The sequence below is a fragment of the Triticum aestivum genome, chromosome 5D, assembly GCF_018294505.1.
Source record: "Triticum aestivum cultivar Chinese Spring chromosome 5D, IWGSC CS RefSeq v2.1, whole genome shotgun sequence".
NCBI classification, from domain to species: domain Eukaryota; kingdom Viridiplantae; phylum Streptophyta; class Magnoliopsida; order Poales; family Poaceae; genus Triticum; species Triticum aestivum.
Window position 1 is genome coordinate 61,893,721 of NC_057808.1, and position 16,708 is coordinate 61,910,428.

Here is a 16,708-nt window from a genome sequence, read left to right on the forward strand (position 1 = left end):
ATGAAAATGTCATATGGTGACATGCTTCTACACATTATAACCTTCCTTACAAAATTGCAAGAGAGAAAGGGTGCTACATTATTCTCTCCGGGTATATACTCACCAAGATCGTTTGCTATATGCATTCAGTTGGGGGGAAAAGATGCTCAAACCCCCCAGGGATCACACTATGGAATAAGCACTGCTGGACTCGTTGTCAGGTGCTCGTCTTGGTTTCTGGTCCTCTGCCACTTTGCGGGGTGACGCCTTGGGTGACGGCGGTGAGGAGTGTGACGGGGACGATACCGATCTGCGCACCGGGCTCGGCGGCGTGTGTAGCCTCCGCAGTTCACTCATCGAGCTTTTGGGGCTCAGGAGTAGCGGAGGTGGCGGTTGCTGTGCCTCCGGAGCTTCTGCGGCCGGAGGGCGGTGCTGCTGCCCTTGTTGTTGCGGCGGATGCTGCTGATCAGTTGCGACTTTGTTTAGAAGATTCTGCAGAGTGGGTAGTAGTTTTGCTGAAACAGATAGGATCCCAGGAACCTGCAGAGTAACATCAATTTAATTTATGTGTTCATGAAGGTGAAGAGGGTTCAGTTCAATTTGTCACAAGCTTATTTCGGAATAAACAGAGTTAAAGCTAACTAATAGGTCCCTTCTGTCCTCCTAAAATGGACTATTCAATGTTAGGAACAACTGATTTTAGGAGCATAGAAACCCATGCCTCGTAATTTACTTGTTCTATAAAGTACTGTAGCTCAATAGACAATGCAGTTTTGATCTCTAAACTCGTGCTTCCTCCACAATATGTTGTACTGAAGTTGAGACACTTATTTTGGGACGGAGGGAGTACGAAATTAGTTTGACATTCTGTGCATTTCTTCAACACACCTTCTGCACAGATGATTTCACGATAGCATTGTACAACAAGAAAAATACTACTACTCCGTTCCATTTTAACAAATGTTCAACATCTTACCATTCCATTTTGGAATTCTCTGCCAATATCTAGCTGCACTGCTAAAGCTCTGACAAGTAAATAACCCACAAATAGCAAGAACACGTATATAGGATTCCTGCACAGCAGAACAAGAATGACAGCACCATGTTAATAGTTTTTAGTTTGTGTAAGAAACCCCTGCGCATACTGTTGAGCTGCGTACCTCAGAAGCATCATGATCTCATCAAAACCAAGAACTGCCATAGCAACCAGCGCCCAAGGAGGAGGCAGTCTGCCATTACCGCGCCTGTGAGCTTGCTGGAGTGAGATAAAAAAAGAGTTCAAGTCAAAGACAATACAATAAGAATCTATTTCCCCCTCTAGAAAAAAGAAAGCATCATCAGAAAATAAAATCGAATCCACCACTACACAAAAAAATGCACAGTCATGAATAATCCAATTTATGGAGGGGAGCAATAAATTCTTCAAACTGAACAATTCTCTAATGCAACTATAGAGGTATTCTAAAGCCCTTTACTTCTTAAATGCAAAGGCATCATACCTGCCATGGTTCCTGAAAAGAGTTGTTCTACAGAAATAAATAATTTGCTAGCACAACATCTCTGAATATTAAATACACTAAAAGAGACCAAAACTATGTATTAAATAAATTAAAACCTGCGTTGATACTGCTTGTGTAATGGTGAACTCAGTTTCTGATTGGAACTGCTTCCACACTGACTTGCACTGAGCTGGAGTAATAAGCGTATGCTTTGGATGAACCTGTTTCAGTTGTTTGGTGAAGTGATGGATCCTCGGTATAAGCAATTCCACTTTTTGCTGCATGAATAACAATAAACACTAAACTACCTCTTCCCAGCTAGTTGAAGCAAGCGGGTCACCAGAAGAAGCACTTGAACTCATTGACGCAACAGAACCATCTAGAAGTGTGGAAATCAGAATGTTTTCAATCCTATCTGGCTTGTCATCCCAGCGAATGACGGCTAATACAGACAGAAGTTTGAGAGCCTGCAATGTAAGTGTAAGAGCACTTAACAATAAAACAAAGGGATATATTGTTTGTCATCATGTTAGAAAGGCGAGAATCCTGTACAGCAGATCGAGCCTCCTTTGCTATTGCACGGACATCTTCCTTTCCTGTCCAGGTCCTTGGCATTGAGTCCTTGTCATGACTAAACACCACTGTGAACCTGGCAATAACAAGGAACTTTATCAGAAGGTTATAATATTGATTGGTACATGGAACAATCAATAAGTATTTCTGTACCTTTCCTTCATATGCATCAAAATTTTGCTAGCTTCTTCTTTAGCCTTATTTTCCACAATGCTTTGACCATAATCCCTTAATTTTGACACCATTTCTTCTGAGAATTCGCTTCCCATTTCAAACCCAGAAAGGGCTTTAAAAACCTCTGGCAGGATGGCCTGCGTCTCACGTTTATAGAGGCTTTCTATTGATGCCCAAGTTGTTTGGCCGGCGGCATCAAAAAGAGATTCCACAGGTTCAACAAGTGCTTTTCTTAGTTTCTCCTGAAAGTATACATAACTTAAATTATGACCACGAGGTAACCAAATGCTATAGCAAGTGCCAAAAATATGCAGAAGCAAAGTATGTGCTGAGAAACTAATAAAAAAAAACCTTCTCTAGGTTTCCATACTTAACCTTAGCATGATTTGTTAGTTCTGTTAGCTTGCTTTCACGAACTGAAAGTGCATGGTCTTCAATATCACGCCGAACTTTCTCTAGGATTTTAGAGTAGTCCCAATCCGCCTGCTTGATTACAGAATCTAGAAATGAAGACTTGTCAGATTGCAGTTTCGGTTTGAAGGGGTTGGTATTCCAAAGAAACAGACAAAATTGCCTTCCCAAATTGCATATTTACAGGCACATGAAGTAGATAGGACAGACCCAGTGCATAGAAGCTCCCACACAAGGTGGGGTCTGGGGAGGGATTATAGGAACCTAGTCTTACCCCTGCAAAGTGCAATGCAGAGAGGCTGGTTCGAACCCAGGACCTCTTGGCACAAGTGGGGAGGACTTCCCCACTGTGCAATGCCTGCCCTCAGGCACATGAAGTAGATACAGGGATAAAAATGCAATACCAGAACAATAAGGTACACTGGCTCTAGACAAACCCAATGTACTTGGACTTCAAACATCACACTACTTCAATACAGGGAGCATATGATGGCTTGAAAGTTAGATTTATGGGAATCTCAGGATTGCTGGGAATCCTAACCGCAGAAATGAGATAGCAATAAGAATGTGGTGGGAATATCAGATACCTTCCTATTTCAAAGGGAATGCAAAACTCCTAAATCCCAGAAACTTGTTCCTCCCGTAATCTAATATTGCTAACTACTCTAGGTTCTTGTGTCAAACTCAGGAACCTTATCGGATTACCCTCTGATTCCAGGGAAGCCAACTGACATTCTAGTTACCAATCCCCATCAATGTAGTCCTTGAATAAATTCTACATCATTGGGAAAATAATATTTATACAAATTATCAAGCGTGCAAATTTACCTGCGCACCCTTGATTAAATTCACTGAGAGAGGATTCAGTAGTTTCTCGAACAGATGCTGCGAAACCTTTTCCACTCTCAAGAGATTGATCAAGGCCGGTTTTAAATTTTTCAAGAGCCTTAGTACGTAGATGACTCAAATTTTTCTGGAATGCAGGCTGGACAAGCTGCAAAGAATATGGGACAAAATAAGTGAAATGAAGGGGAAGGCGTAACAATGCCTATTGTACAATAGCACCTTACATTCAGTATTCTAGATTCCAGCAGTTGCCGTTTGGCCTTCCTAACAGCTTCATCAAAATAGACAGCTTCTTTGTCATACCTGACAAATAATGATGCACCTTAGTTTTATTCGTCAACATTAGTTTCCGTTTTATTAGAGAAAAATCAACATCAGTGTCCTGTTATCACAAATATAGGGAATTCACAAAGGCCAAGATAGACAGTCAAATAACAACTTCTAGATTCAATGCCAGTACTTCGGTGATTGGATCACAGAGACGAGAAAGACACCAGCAATTGTATATGCAATTTAAAAAAATAAGGAGGCAGAGTAAGAAATGTATATTCTGTAATAATCTTGAAACAGTAGATCACCAATTTTTTCAGAGTAAGAAAGTATGTGCCCTAAATAGTGATAAAGTGTCTCATTCTTGCGACATTGTATGATTCGGTGGCAGAGTTTTTAGATCTAGTAGAGATGAATTGTTGCTTCAGGGGTGGTTGCTTTGATTCAGAAAATGTTGTATTTCTCTGTTTTCTGAGCCAAACTCTGTCTTGTCAGTTGAATGAAATGAAAGGGGCCCCTTAACTAAAAAAACAGAGGCAAACCAATATTATTTCTTATATAAATATCCCAGTACTCACATTAACCATATGTCAAGAGTGCTGGAAATTTTAGAGATTTTCTTTGCGAAGTACAACATGTTCATCAATCTACTGGTAGATGCATAGAACATACAAGTGAACTTTGTGCGGTCGCAAGGACCGAGAATCATGTTGAACAAACCACCAGGATGAACAACTAAAATAACACGCAGGCTTACTCTTCCATGTGGACCTCCACAATAGATCCAAGTTTTTTCCCAAAACCGAGTACTGAACCAGCCTGTACATCATTCTCCAAATCTAGCCATTCCTAAAGATCAAAAACATATTAGCGAACGCAAAACATCCATGAGTATTAAATGATAAGTGAAGTTCTTACAGCATCCGAGGTTAGGCAGCCAAACCTCTCATTTGCAATTTCATCACAGCGAACAGTAGCAACCATTACCTTGCATGATGAAGCAAATGGAATAAATCAACAAGTAGCAAGTTTGGGTCGTTTCTTCTGTTGGTGGTGCTTCACCTGAGCATAACATGTAGGTTCGTAATCACAGCAAACAATTATAACTGATGATGTTTGACATGTTCCGTTTCAACTGTTGACAAATACCTAGTCTGCCGCTGAATGAGTCCTACTCCTGTTCTATGGGGTCTGCAAGGCATCTATCTATCCATGCACCAACGTGCTCACACAACTAGCGCATGTAATTCTCTCTCCCTACACATGACTATCATGGTACCAGATTAATCCCAGATCCTGCCATGGCTCCCAAGTAGGGCCCGTCGCGGCCACAGCCATCTCTGCCCTTTCACGCCCTGCAACCCACCTCCTTCCCGCTGCTCTTCTCCCTCTCTCCTTCCAGTTTCGCGGCGTGAACAGGCCATCACCGTCGTGCTCGACCTCCACACTAGGCCATACTCCACATGGAAAGAAGCTCATGGAGCTCCTCGTCTCCAGCTACAACATCGGCGATCACATCGACACCGATGCGGAGCTGCAGCTCGCCGACAACATATGTGATGAGGACATCCCTACCACTGTTACACCCACAACCCCTGCCGCTCACATGTTCAACTTAGAGCAAGACAAAGATGAGTCACTAGAGCTCGCGCACACCAATTAAATTATCAGGTACTTTCATTTCTCGGAACTAATTGTAATGTTCATGAGAATATGATACTGCCTAAATTACATATGTTTGTATTGCTCAGGAATGAAGGGACTAGCATGGATAATGGGACGAGCATTAGAGCATGATCAAGCATAGAGATGAAGGAGAGTGCTTGGGGAAAGACAATGAAGCCTCAAGTGGAGATTTAAGAATTAGGAAGCTACCATGATGACACATGAAAACATGAATGAGATATACAAGATGAGACTTCATATTTTCGTACATAGCTGATATAAGGGATCGAGGACAGGGCACACCATACACTCCAGGCTGGTGCAGCTGGTCGAGCACCGAGGATGCCAAGAGCATCGCAAAGGGAGCGTCGTGTCAAATGGCATGTGCCATGCCTGAACCATGCCAGCCCAGGGGCAACGACCTGCTTTCTATGGAGATGGATTGGGGCACCAAATCCACTGTGGATGATGGAGCGCTTGCGCTTAGTTTGACGAGGGTGGGCTTCGCAAGCCATAGGAATTGTGCCCGCCATGGCTTGGCATGGGTGTGGAGGAAACACCATGTGTGCCAGACGATGGGAAACCAGCAGCCAACGAGCCACATATAGAGAGCAATGCCAACTTGGACGTCAACCCGTTGGAGGAGCATGTTCTACACATCGACGAAAGAAATCTTCGGTGTCTTTGTCTGGATGATCTTCTCCAACATCTGATGACGTTGCTGCTGGTCGCGGATGAGAACAAGGACGAGGAATCGAAGATTGATGCGCCAACGTCGTGCCGTGTGTCGGCGATGGACTTGAGGTGAGCGCAATAGCCCTTGGTGCCTTGCACATGCTGGTACAACTTTGACGTTAGATGAAGCACAAGGGTGCGCTTGTTGTTAAGGAAGACGGACTCAACTACAACCCATGTCTGGCGCGTGCACTTGGAAGTGTCCATGACCATGGTGACCAACTCCGCAGAGATGGTGACGTAGATCCAAGACCTACGGATGAGACTGACAAGCCACTACTTGTTGTTGCCGGGCTCTGCATCCGTGTCAATATGAAGGCTGACGTTGTAGCTTGAGATGAGGAGCTCCATGAGCCCCTTTCATGTGGAGTAGTTGTGGAGAGAGACAGAGAGAGGGAGAGAGAGAAAGGGAGGGAGGGAGGAAGAGAGAGGGAGAGGATTACATGCACTAGATCCTAGCATTGCATGAGAGAGACAGAGGGAGGATTGCATGCACTGATCCTAGCATTGCATGAGCATGTTTGTGTTTTATATTTATGATGCCTTTTGATTTTCTGTATTTGGCATTTGGCCTCCCTTCTGTACTTGTATATATGATGGCTTTGGCCTCTAGATAATACTAAGTTGCTATTCTTAACATGGTATCAGAGCCCTAGATTTTTTTTCTCACACGCGCAACTCGTGCTCTTCTGATCCAATTTCTCGCGGCGGCCGTCGCGCTTGTATATATTGCTGCTGCTACTTTGCTATACCCATGTTCCTGATCTGCTGTGTATTCGTCCACGTCAGAACGTCATCAATCGTTGGCTGCCGCCACCTCGATTCATCTGCCTTCATCCAGATTGAGTCACCAAATCAATTCCATCTCCTCCGAGTGCAGACTGTCGTCCGCGTCCACCCGATTCTGCCCAAGATCGGCCGTCGGGTTCCCGTGCTATATCGGCCGTTGACCGCCGGTTCCCGTGCTCGATCGGGCGCCGGCCACTAGATCCATCTCACGCGCGTGCTTTGATTGCAGGGATGTGAATCGATCCACCTATGCATGTCTGTGTGCGTGCGCGCTCCCTGCACGGCCCACTCTACTTTGGGCTGCACGACACACTCTACCTCGACCTCTAACATTGTGTCCCTGCCTACGCATGAGATTGCGCAACTCCAATGCCTTTTTGCTGCTTGGGATTCTTCACCGACAGGTTCTATAGGTTCTGCGCCTGAGTTTTGCATTGAGAGACCACCTTCTACTCATTCAGGTACATCCTCATTGATTCTTGATACTGGAGTGTCTTTTCATATAACTTATGATTCTTCGACTTTGACCTCCATTCGACCTATTGAGTCTCCTATTAGTGTTTTTACTATTGATGGTACTCCCCTCCCTGTCGCTAGTCGATGCACTCTTAGCACATCCACCTTTCATGTTCCCTCTGTTGCTCATGTTCCTCAACATAGCATGCACCTCTTTTCAGGTAGTCAGATTGTTGACTCTCGTTGTAGCATCAATCCCGACTTTGGTTCATGTTCTGTTCAGGATCACCGCACAGGCACTCTGCTTGGTGCTGGCCCCGACGCCGTGATGGTCTCTCGGAGCTTGACTAGCTTCGTCTTCCCTCTGATGCCGCCACTGCCGGTCTCCCGGCCCTGTTGCTGCATCTGCTAGCTCTTTTCAGTAGTGGCATCATCGCCTTGGCCATTTATGTGATTCTCATCTCTCGTCTTTAGTTCATCGTGGTGTTCTGGGACCTGTATCCGGTAACGCTTCGTTGGATTGTCTGGGTTGTAGGCTTGGTAAGCAGATTCAGCTACCCTATCCTCATAGCGAGTCCGTGTCCGAGCATACTTTTGATCTCGTTCACTCAGATGTTTGGGGTCTGGCTCCCTTTGCTTCGAAAGGGGGTCATTGCTACTATATTATCTTTATAGGCGATTTTACTCGCTACACTTGGATCTATTTCATGTCTTCTCGTAGTAAAATCTTAACTATATACAAAAAATGATGCCATGGTTCATACCCAGTTCTCCACTCCTATATTCGTGTTTTCGCGCAGATTCTGCTGGTGAGTATATCTCTCGTGCATTGCGAGGATTTCTTGTTGAACAGGGTACCCTTCCCAAGTTCTCTTGTCCTGGTGCTCATGCTCAAAATGGTGTGGCTGAACGCAAGCACCGTCACCTTCTTGAGACAGCGCGTGCAATGATGATCACTGCCTCTCATCTGTCTCACTTTTGGGCTAAGGCTATACCCACTTCCACTTGTTTCATCAGCATCCAGCCATCTGCTGCTTTGCAGAGTGGTATTCCTTTTGAACGACTTTTGATCGTTCTCCTAATTATTCGGTGCTTCGTTTGTTTGGTTGTGTTAGCTATGTTCTTCTTCCTCCACGTGAACGCACCAAAATGACCGCTCAGTCTGTTGAGTGTGTCTTTCTAGGATACAGCGATGATCATAAGGGTTACCGGTGTTGGGATCCTGTTGGTCGACGGATGCATATTTCCCGGGATGTGACCTTTGATGAGTCTCGTCCTTTTTACCCGCATCCATCCTCCTCGACCTTTTCTGTGGAGGACATCTCTTTTCTCACATTTCCCGATACACCTCCCTATGTGCCCCATATTCCTACCCCTGTTGTTGTAAATATGGCGCCGTCCTCTCCCACAATTTCTTCTCCTCCCTTGTCGCATGACTCTCCACCTTCATCCCCGACACCTTCTCTGTCTTCACCTTCATCAACAATGCCTTCCCTGTCAGCACCGATGTCTTCCCCGTCTTCATCTCCGGTGATTCCTAATCGTCCATTTTCTCCTTTCCATTACACTTGTCGTCCACGTGTTGTGGATGCGTCCACTGACGCGCCATCTACTTCTGCTGTGCCCTCTTCCTCTTCTCAGCCGACTTATGGTCTTCGGACCCTTGTCCTCATCCTGACTTGAGCCTACCTCTTATCGTGATGTTGTTGTTCATCCTGAATGGCAGTTTGCGATGGCAGAGGATATTGCTGCACTTGAGCGCCACTGGAATGTGGGATCTGGCTTCTCTTCTTCCCCGTGTTCGTTCCATCACTTGTAAGTAGGTCTATAAGATTAAGACTCACTCTGATGGTTCTCTTGAGCGTTATAAAGCTCCTCTTTGGCTCGTGGCTATCAGCAGGAGCATGGTCGTGATTACAATGAGACATTTGCTCCCGTGGCCCATGTGACCACTGTTCACACACTTCTCGTCGTGGCTTATGTTCGCCATTGGTCTGTGTCTCAGCTTGATGTTAGGAATGCCTTTCTTAATGGTGAGTAGCGTGAGGAGGTTTATATGCAGCCACCACTTGGGTATTCTGTTCCTGATGGCATGGTTTGTCATCTTCGTCGCTCTCTCTATGGTCTTAAGCAAGCCCCCCGCGCTTGGTTTGAGCGTTTTGCCTCTGTGGTGATTGCAGCTGGTTTTTCTCCTAGTGCTCATGATCCAGCGCTGTTTGTCCACCTTTCTGCTCGTGGTCGCACTCTTCGTCTTCTATATGTTGATGACATGATCACTATCGACGATCTTTAGTACATTGCCTTTGTGAAGGCCCGTCTTAGTGAGCGGTTTCTTATGTCTGATCTTGGTCCTCTTCTTTACTTTCTTGGGATTGAGGTTTCCTCCACCTCTAATGGCTTTTTATTTCCAAAGAAAAGTATATCCAGAATCTTCTTGCTCGTGCGGCTCTTAGTGATGAGCGCACTGTTGAGACTCCTATGGAGCTTAATGTTCACCTTCATGCTTCTGATGGTGAGCCCTTGTTTGATTCGACTCATTATCACCATCTTGTTGGGAGTCTTGTCTATCTCGCCATTACTCGTCCGGATATCTCTTATCATGTCCATATGTCAGTTTGTTTCTTCTCCCACTTCGGTTCACTATAGTCACCTTCTTCCTAATCTACGATATCTTCGTGGCACGATCTCTCACCGTCTCTTCTTTCCTCGTTCCAGCTCGTTACAGCTCCAGGCCTATTCAGATGCTACCTGGGCTAGTGATCCTTCGGATCATTCACTTTCTGCTTACTATGTCTTTCTTGGTAGTTCTCTCATTGTCTGGAAGACGAAGAAACAGACTGCAGTTTCCCGTTCTAGTGCAGAGGATGAGTTGCGAGCTATGGCTCTTCTCACGGCGGAGGTGACTTGGTTATGCTGGTTACTCGAGAATTTTGGTATTTCTGTTACAAGACCTACAACACTCTTGTCAAACAGTACATGTGCTATCAGTATTGCGCAGGACCCCGTGAAGCATGAGCTTACCAAGCATATTGGGGTTGATGCTTTCTTTGTGCGCGTTGGTGTGCAGGACCATGTTATTGCTCTGCAATATGTGCCTTCCAAGTTACAGCTAGCGAACTTCTTCACGAAGGCCCAGATTAGAGCGCAACATGGGCTTTACCTCTCCAAACTCAGTGTCGTGGATCCACCATGAGTTTGAGGGGTGGGGTGTTAAGAGTTATATTTATGATGCCTTTTGGTTTTCTGTATTTGGCCTTTGGCCTCCCTTCTGTACTTGTATATATGATGGTTTTGGCCTCCAGATAATACTAAGTTGCTATTCCTAACAGTTTGTACATGTATAGGACATGATCTGCATCCATATTCCATAGATAGATAACATGCATATCCTATGGAATAAGGGTAGGGCTCATTCAGCCGCAGACTATGTATTGTCTAGCAATTTTGTGTTAGATTTAAGATAATTAGCAAGATAAGCACTTCTTTAAGGAATAGCAAAAAGGTTTGAAAATATTGTATCGACAGGCATTAAGTAGGCTCAGGAACGATGCACTCCCATTTCATGTCGTCTCTTTTCCAGAATTGTTTTGGCTGTTGATTAAAAATCAGAGGACGAGTTCTTTTACATTAAAAAAACAGGCTTTAGAGGATTGGTGTAGATGGATACTGTGGATTTTCTTATGTATGATGCATTTGATGCATAGACCAACATTATGGAACTTAAAGTAACTCCTTTATGACTCATGTAATACCGATCCAGTGTACATCAAATTGTACCTTATGAGCAGGAAGATCAAGATCCTTGTTCTCTCGGATAATTTTCCAAATCTGCTGTGAACTAAACAAAAAACCTGAAGCAGGAACAACTCCTCTCCTATCACCTGCAAGACCTCCTGGTGCAATTGAATTTGCAAATCTCTGCCTAAGTTGTTGAACCTGGTCAAGGTAAAAGTAAGGCGCTTGAAAAATAATATATTAGATTCTCTTTTTATTTGGAAAAAACGTTGTAAATTTATGTAGAAACAACTTTAGGCAACAAGTTTCAAGTAATTGTTGAAGTACCTGCTCTCTGAATTGTTCTTCTTTTTCTTCAAAACTGGGCAATGCGGTGACTTCGACCTTCATATTTACAAAAGGTGTTACAATCAGTATAGTCTATAAGTTAATCAAGATTGTATAGCAAAATCAGAAAGCCCACATTAAAAAATTCACTGAGAGGGGTATCCTTGTGTGCCTCTGGCTTAGGAACCGAGTTCCATATCTGATCAAATCAGTCACAAAATTAGAACCAGGGAATGGCAACAAACTACTCCCACTGTTCACCAATATAAGATGTTTTAGATTTTTCAATATGGACTACATACGGACTGAAATGAGTGAACAAACACACTAAAACTTGTCTATATACATCCGATTCAGAAAAAGGTTAGAACATCTTATATTTGTGAACAAAGGGACTCCCTCCGTTCACTATTATAAGATGTTCTAACTTTAGTGTGTTTGTTCACTCATTTCAGTAAGTATGCAGTCCATATTAAAATATTCAAAACATCTTATAATAGTGAACAGAAGGAAAAGTAAACAATCATGGAACAAGAATAGGATACCAGCACCTTTTGAATATCCTCCCTTAGAACTGGTTCTAGATGTTCAAGTGGAGTCTACATGAAAATAATGACGTGTCTGAGATTCGCCCAAATAAATGGAGCAAAGATTACATTTCTGATAATAAAAAGAATTTAGTAAATATATTCAAAATAGGAAGAGAACAAAGGAGAAGCAAACCCTTGTTTTATCGCGTATAACAAATAATAGTGTTGTCTTCCTGGGACTGAACAAACGCATCATGACCTACATACCAAGTCGTCCGAAAGTTATAAGTAAATCAGGACATATATCCCCATTGCTATGGAGGGTATACCTAAAAGAACAGAGATTGCACCTTGGTACCTGAAATACTGTCTTTAGAAGAGGTTTATTAGCAGCTTGCTCCCGACCAATATCATGGCACCACCTAGAAGAATACATGCAGTTAAAATATAAGGACTTGAGTGTACGGACAAAATCTCAATCTATAAGCATAAGGGGAGGGGTAGTTATCTTGACATCGAAAAATTGGAGCAGCATCCTGTATCACAGAGAATGACTCACATGTTAATCAGAACTATGTCGGAAATCGCAAGAGCAAATAATGAACTTTGCTTCTCAAATGCCGTATCATCCTAAAATGAGGCAAAAGCACAGATCATCAGAAAAGAAGTGTCCCCAGTAACCTCCTTACAGCAGTATGTCTAATAAGCCTCTACCATAGTTCCATATGACATGACCAAGTCGCTTTAACTCATGCAAAGTCACCTTTTGAACATAGTACTAATCAAACATGATACTACCTCAGTCCCATAATATAAGATGTTATTACAACCGATATACTCACATATTGGCTGTGATAACATCTTATATTACGAGACGGGGTAGTTTTTATTTCTGTTCTTTTGAGGATCAATCACGTTTGTATTTGTTACTTGAAGACAGGAAAGCCAAATCAGTTGAGAATGCAATGCTCTTGCTTTGCTCAAGCACTATTTGAGAACTAAAATTCGCATTCTATTAAGAAATGATACCATACACAGGAGGAAAATACTCCTAATTATGTGAAGCTTCGGTCAGTACACTAACTGTGTCTGATGCTGGATTGTATGTAAATTAGGTAAATTATCGCAAAAGACAAATGGAAACAATCTGTTGATATCAGGTATCATTTCATAAATTCGTCCCATTCCATGCTTAAGGTCCAAGTTTTTCTGGTCAGGGCACTAAATACTCACAGAATGACAGAAAAAAAGAAGGGCAGCCCGGTGCATGTAGCCCCCGCTTGCGCAGGGTCCGGGGAAGGGTCCGACCACTTTAGGCCTATAGTACGCAGCCTTTACCTACATTTCTGCAAGAGGCTATTTCCAGGGCTCGAACCCGTGGCCTCATGGTCACAAGGCAACAGCTCTACCGCTGCGCCAATGACAGAAAGAAAGAGAAAATGCAGTGTCTTTATTTCCAATCTTCTAGGTCTAATTGACAGTTTGGTGATTGTTATGTCAAACTGTACCAGTAACTATTCTAGTTACCAAGTCCATAACCTTCCAGTATCTCTCTAATGTTGCACTTTGCTACTCGAAAAGTCAAAACAAGGAAATTAAACTGTGCAAGTAAGCATACCTCTCCTCTTTCTCTTCCATCAGTACCTTCCAAATCCATTACAACAGTACAGGGCTCAACACCAACACAGCGTGCCATCCAGATGCCTTTGGTAGTTTGGCTCCTAGAGACAGAAATATACTATCAAATCTAAGAGTGTACTACATTTGAAAGCACAAATTCATGATAAGAGAAATGAAAAAATTGAAAGAAAGATAGGTAAAGAAAATTGAGTATACCTTCCCCTGAACGCATCCATCTCCCTAAAATTAGTCCCAAAGAGTAGGTTCAACAAGGTACTCTTTCCTGCTCAAAGTAAAGTATGATTAATGTTATGCCAACTAAAATTTGAAGTACGTACTGTCAATTTGTGATAAAGGGAAGGAAGTCCACACTCACAGATATCATCCAAGAATACATGTTTAAGTTCAGTATTAGACTATCAGTCAAATGATGAAAATAAGCATTTTACAGTTAATATCAGAGAAGACAAACAATAACCCCCAAGAAAAAGGATATACAGTGGATTTATAATTAACTGTTCATCAGTGGACTCTGATTCTTAGATGTCACTCATGTCAGCAAGTAAAGGGCTTCAAAGTAGATATGCACGAGCACGCTACTTTTACAATATACACATGTCACCCAGTTGGGGTTGCAAGGCTCAGTCGAAAAGGGTAAACCATGGTGGCTTACAAGTACTATGGCGCTATTGTCACCATAGCTTCGTAGAAATGGCAATGTCACGCACGAGCAACGCAGATTTCCCTCAATGTACATACACCGAAGCAAACAAGCAATGATGCACTGGTCCCCATGCAGCCACTACGAAATTACCCTCTAAACTGGCAAGCTTATACTGGCAGTCTGAGTTCGGAATGATATGTAGTATGATATAACATGTCACTATTTTGCTACCCAAACTTACTGAACCCCGTCATTATTCGTCGGGCATCGGCCGAGCGTCAATAATCCATCCGAAGACGAGGGTACGCCCTGAAACAACGGGAACATGCTGCCGTTCTATCGGACAATTAACCGCATCATGGATAGAGGTTGACCTATTCGATCGACAAAATGGGCGTCCCCGACCCATGCACCAATTAATGTTCCAGAAGCAGCAGGAAACAAATCGGCGGCAGTGCGGATGCCCAGCGAAATTCACGAGCATTTGATCAAACAGGTGGCCAGCGCCGCGCATGGGATGGGAGCACGCCGGCCATACGATCGAGCCAACGCGACGGGCGTTCGCGCGCAGTGTACGTGCGTACTTACCGCTGCTCTGGGGGCCCATGATGGCAACGACGGCGTAGGAGAGCCCGCAGCCGGCGACGCCCGCGGCCGTCATGAACCGCTCCGCCGACTCGCCCGCGAACTCGCCCTCGCCGTCGATCAGCTGCACCGCCTGCGCCCCAACCGCAGCCGCAGCCGCCGCGTCCACCTCCGCCATCTCCGGTAGATCCAACGCGCACCGGTAGGGTTCGTGGGGTGCTGGGGAGGGGACGGAGGCGATCGATGACTGACGCGGTCGCTGGCTCGCTCCGTCCGCCCCGCGCCGCGCCTCGCTTTCTCTCCGGCGCCTCGGCTTTCGCGGGGCACGATTCGAGTGGCCTCCGCCGATTCTTTTGCATATATACCACGCCCAGTTTCTTTTTTTCCTTTTTGAACCCTGAATGTTTTTTTATATACAAGAATGCACATAAATGCCCACCACATCACAATTGCATACAAGATATACAATGCCATTACTAACATTTAAAATCATTTTTTTACCTTTCGGTCATTTCATCGAACATGTTAGACGCTAGGGTCGTGGCGACGGGTGAGGTCCGCAGGGGTAGAGCTTGCTGCTGCGGCTCGAGCAGAGACAACTGATGGAGGTGGTCTCGATGGCATAGCAGGCGAGTCGGGGCGGGAGTGTGGAAGGTGGCGTCCGTCACATGGTCATGGGAGCGCAAGAGAATGGTCGGGCCAACGCGGTCGAGTGGAGGAAGCGAGTGCTTGAGCTTGCGTTGGTTTTTCCCTTGAAGAGGAAAGGTGATGCAACAAAGTAGAATAACTACTTCCCAAAGCTTTTGAGAACCAAGGTATCAATCTAGTAGGAGACGATGCGACAAGCCACCGAATAACTGCACAAACAAACACCAACTTGCACCCAACGCGATAAAGGGGTTGTCAATCCCTTCATAAATATTTGCAAAGTGAGATCTGATATAGATGGATAAATGGTAAAATAATTTTTTGGGGATTTTTGATTTATGGAACGGAAAGTAAAAGATTGCAAAGAAAGTAAATTAGAAAATAAAATTGTAGATCGAAAACTTATATGATGGAATGTAGACCCGGGGGCCATAGGTTTCACTAGGGGCTTCTCTCGAGATAAAAAATATTACGGTGGGTGAACAAATTACTGCCGAGCAATTGATAAAAAAGTGCAAAGTTATGATGATATCTAAGGCAATGATTATGAATATAGGCATCACGTCCGTATCAAGTAGACCGAAACGATTCTACATCTACTACTACTACTCCACCCATCGACCGCTATCCAGCATGCATCTAGAGTATTAAGTTCATAAGAACAGAGTAATGCATTAGGCAAGATGACATGATGTAGAGAAATTAACTCAAACAATGTGATGAAAACCCCATCTTTTTATCCTCGATGGCAACAATACAATACGTGTAGGTTCCCTTTCTGTCACTAGGATCGAGCACCGCAAGATTGAACCCAAAACTAAGCACTTCTCCCATTGCAAGAAAAACCAATCTAGTTGGCCAAACCAAATCGATAATTCAAAGAGACTTGCAAAGATATCAAATCATGCATATAAGAATTCAGAGAAGATTCAAATAATATTCATAGATAAGTTGATCATAAATCCACAATTCATCGGATCTCGGCAAACACACCGCAAAAGAGTATTACATCGAATAGATCTCCAAGAACATCGAGGAGAACTTTGTATTGAGAATCAAAGAGAGAGAAGAAGCCATCTAGCTACTAGCTATGGACCCGTAAATCTGTGGTAAACTACTCACGCTTCATCTGAGAGGCAATGGTGTTGATGTTGAAGCCCTCCACGATCGAATCCCCCTCCGGCAGGACGCCGGAAAAGGTC

General features: G+C 44.0%; 1 protein-coding gene across 2 annotated transcripts; it reads right to left on the reverse strand.

Moving 5' to 3' along the window:
- Position 1: 1 nt before the first annotated feature.
- LOC123119467 (protein ROOT HAIR DEFECTIVE 3 homolog 1) lies at positions 2 to 15,198 on the reverse strand. 2 transcript variants are annotated; one of them, XM_044539273.1, is made up of 22 exons: positions 14,862 to 15,198; positions 13,826 to 13,892; positions 13,608 to 13,710; positions 12,549 to 12,619; positions 12,348 to 12,411; positions 12,183 to 12,248; positions 12,011 to 12,058; positions 11,596 to 11,658; positions 11,460 to 11,516; positions 11,175 to 11,333; positions 4,671 to 4,739; positions 4,510 to 4,601; positions 3,707 to 3,785; positions 3,465 to 3,630; positions 2,601 to 2,725; positions 2,205 to 2,467; positions 2,031 to 2,127; positions 1,787 to 1,945; positions 1,595 to 1,699; positions 1,140 to 1,234; positions 956 to 1,052; positions 2 to 519 (listed from the first exon to the last, which is right to left on the reverse strand). In XM_044539273.1, the coding sequence occupies exons 1-22, from the start codon at positions 15,034 to 15,036 to the stop codon at positions 163 to 165; spliced, it is 2,577 nt and encodes an 858-aa protein (XP_044395208.1). In that variant the 5' UTR covers positions 15,037 to 15,198; the 3' UTR covers positions 2 to 162. The 2 variants fall into 2 exon arrangements, with proteins under 2 accessions (XP_044395208.1, XP_044395209.1); XM_044539274.1 differs by lacking the exon at positions 11,596 to 11,658.
- Between the last annotated feature and the right edge of the window lie 1,510 nt (positions 15,199 to 16,708).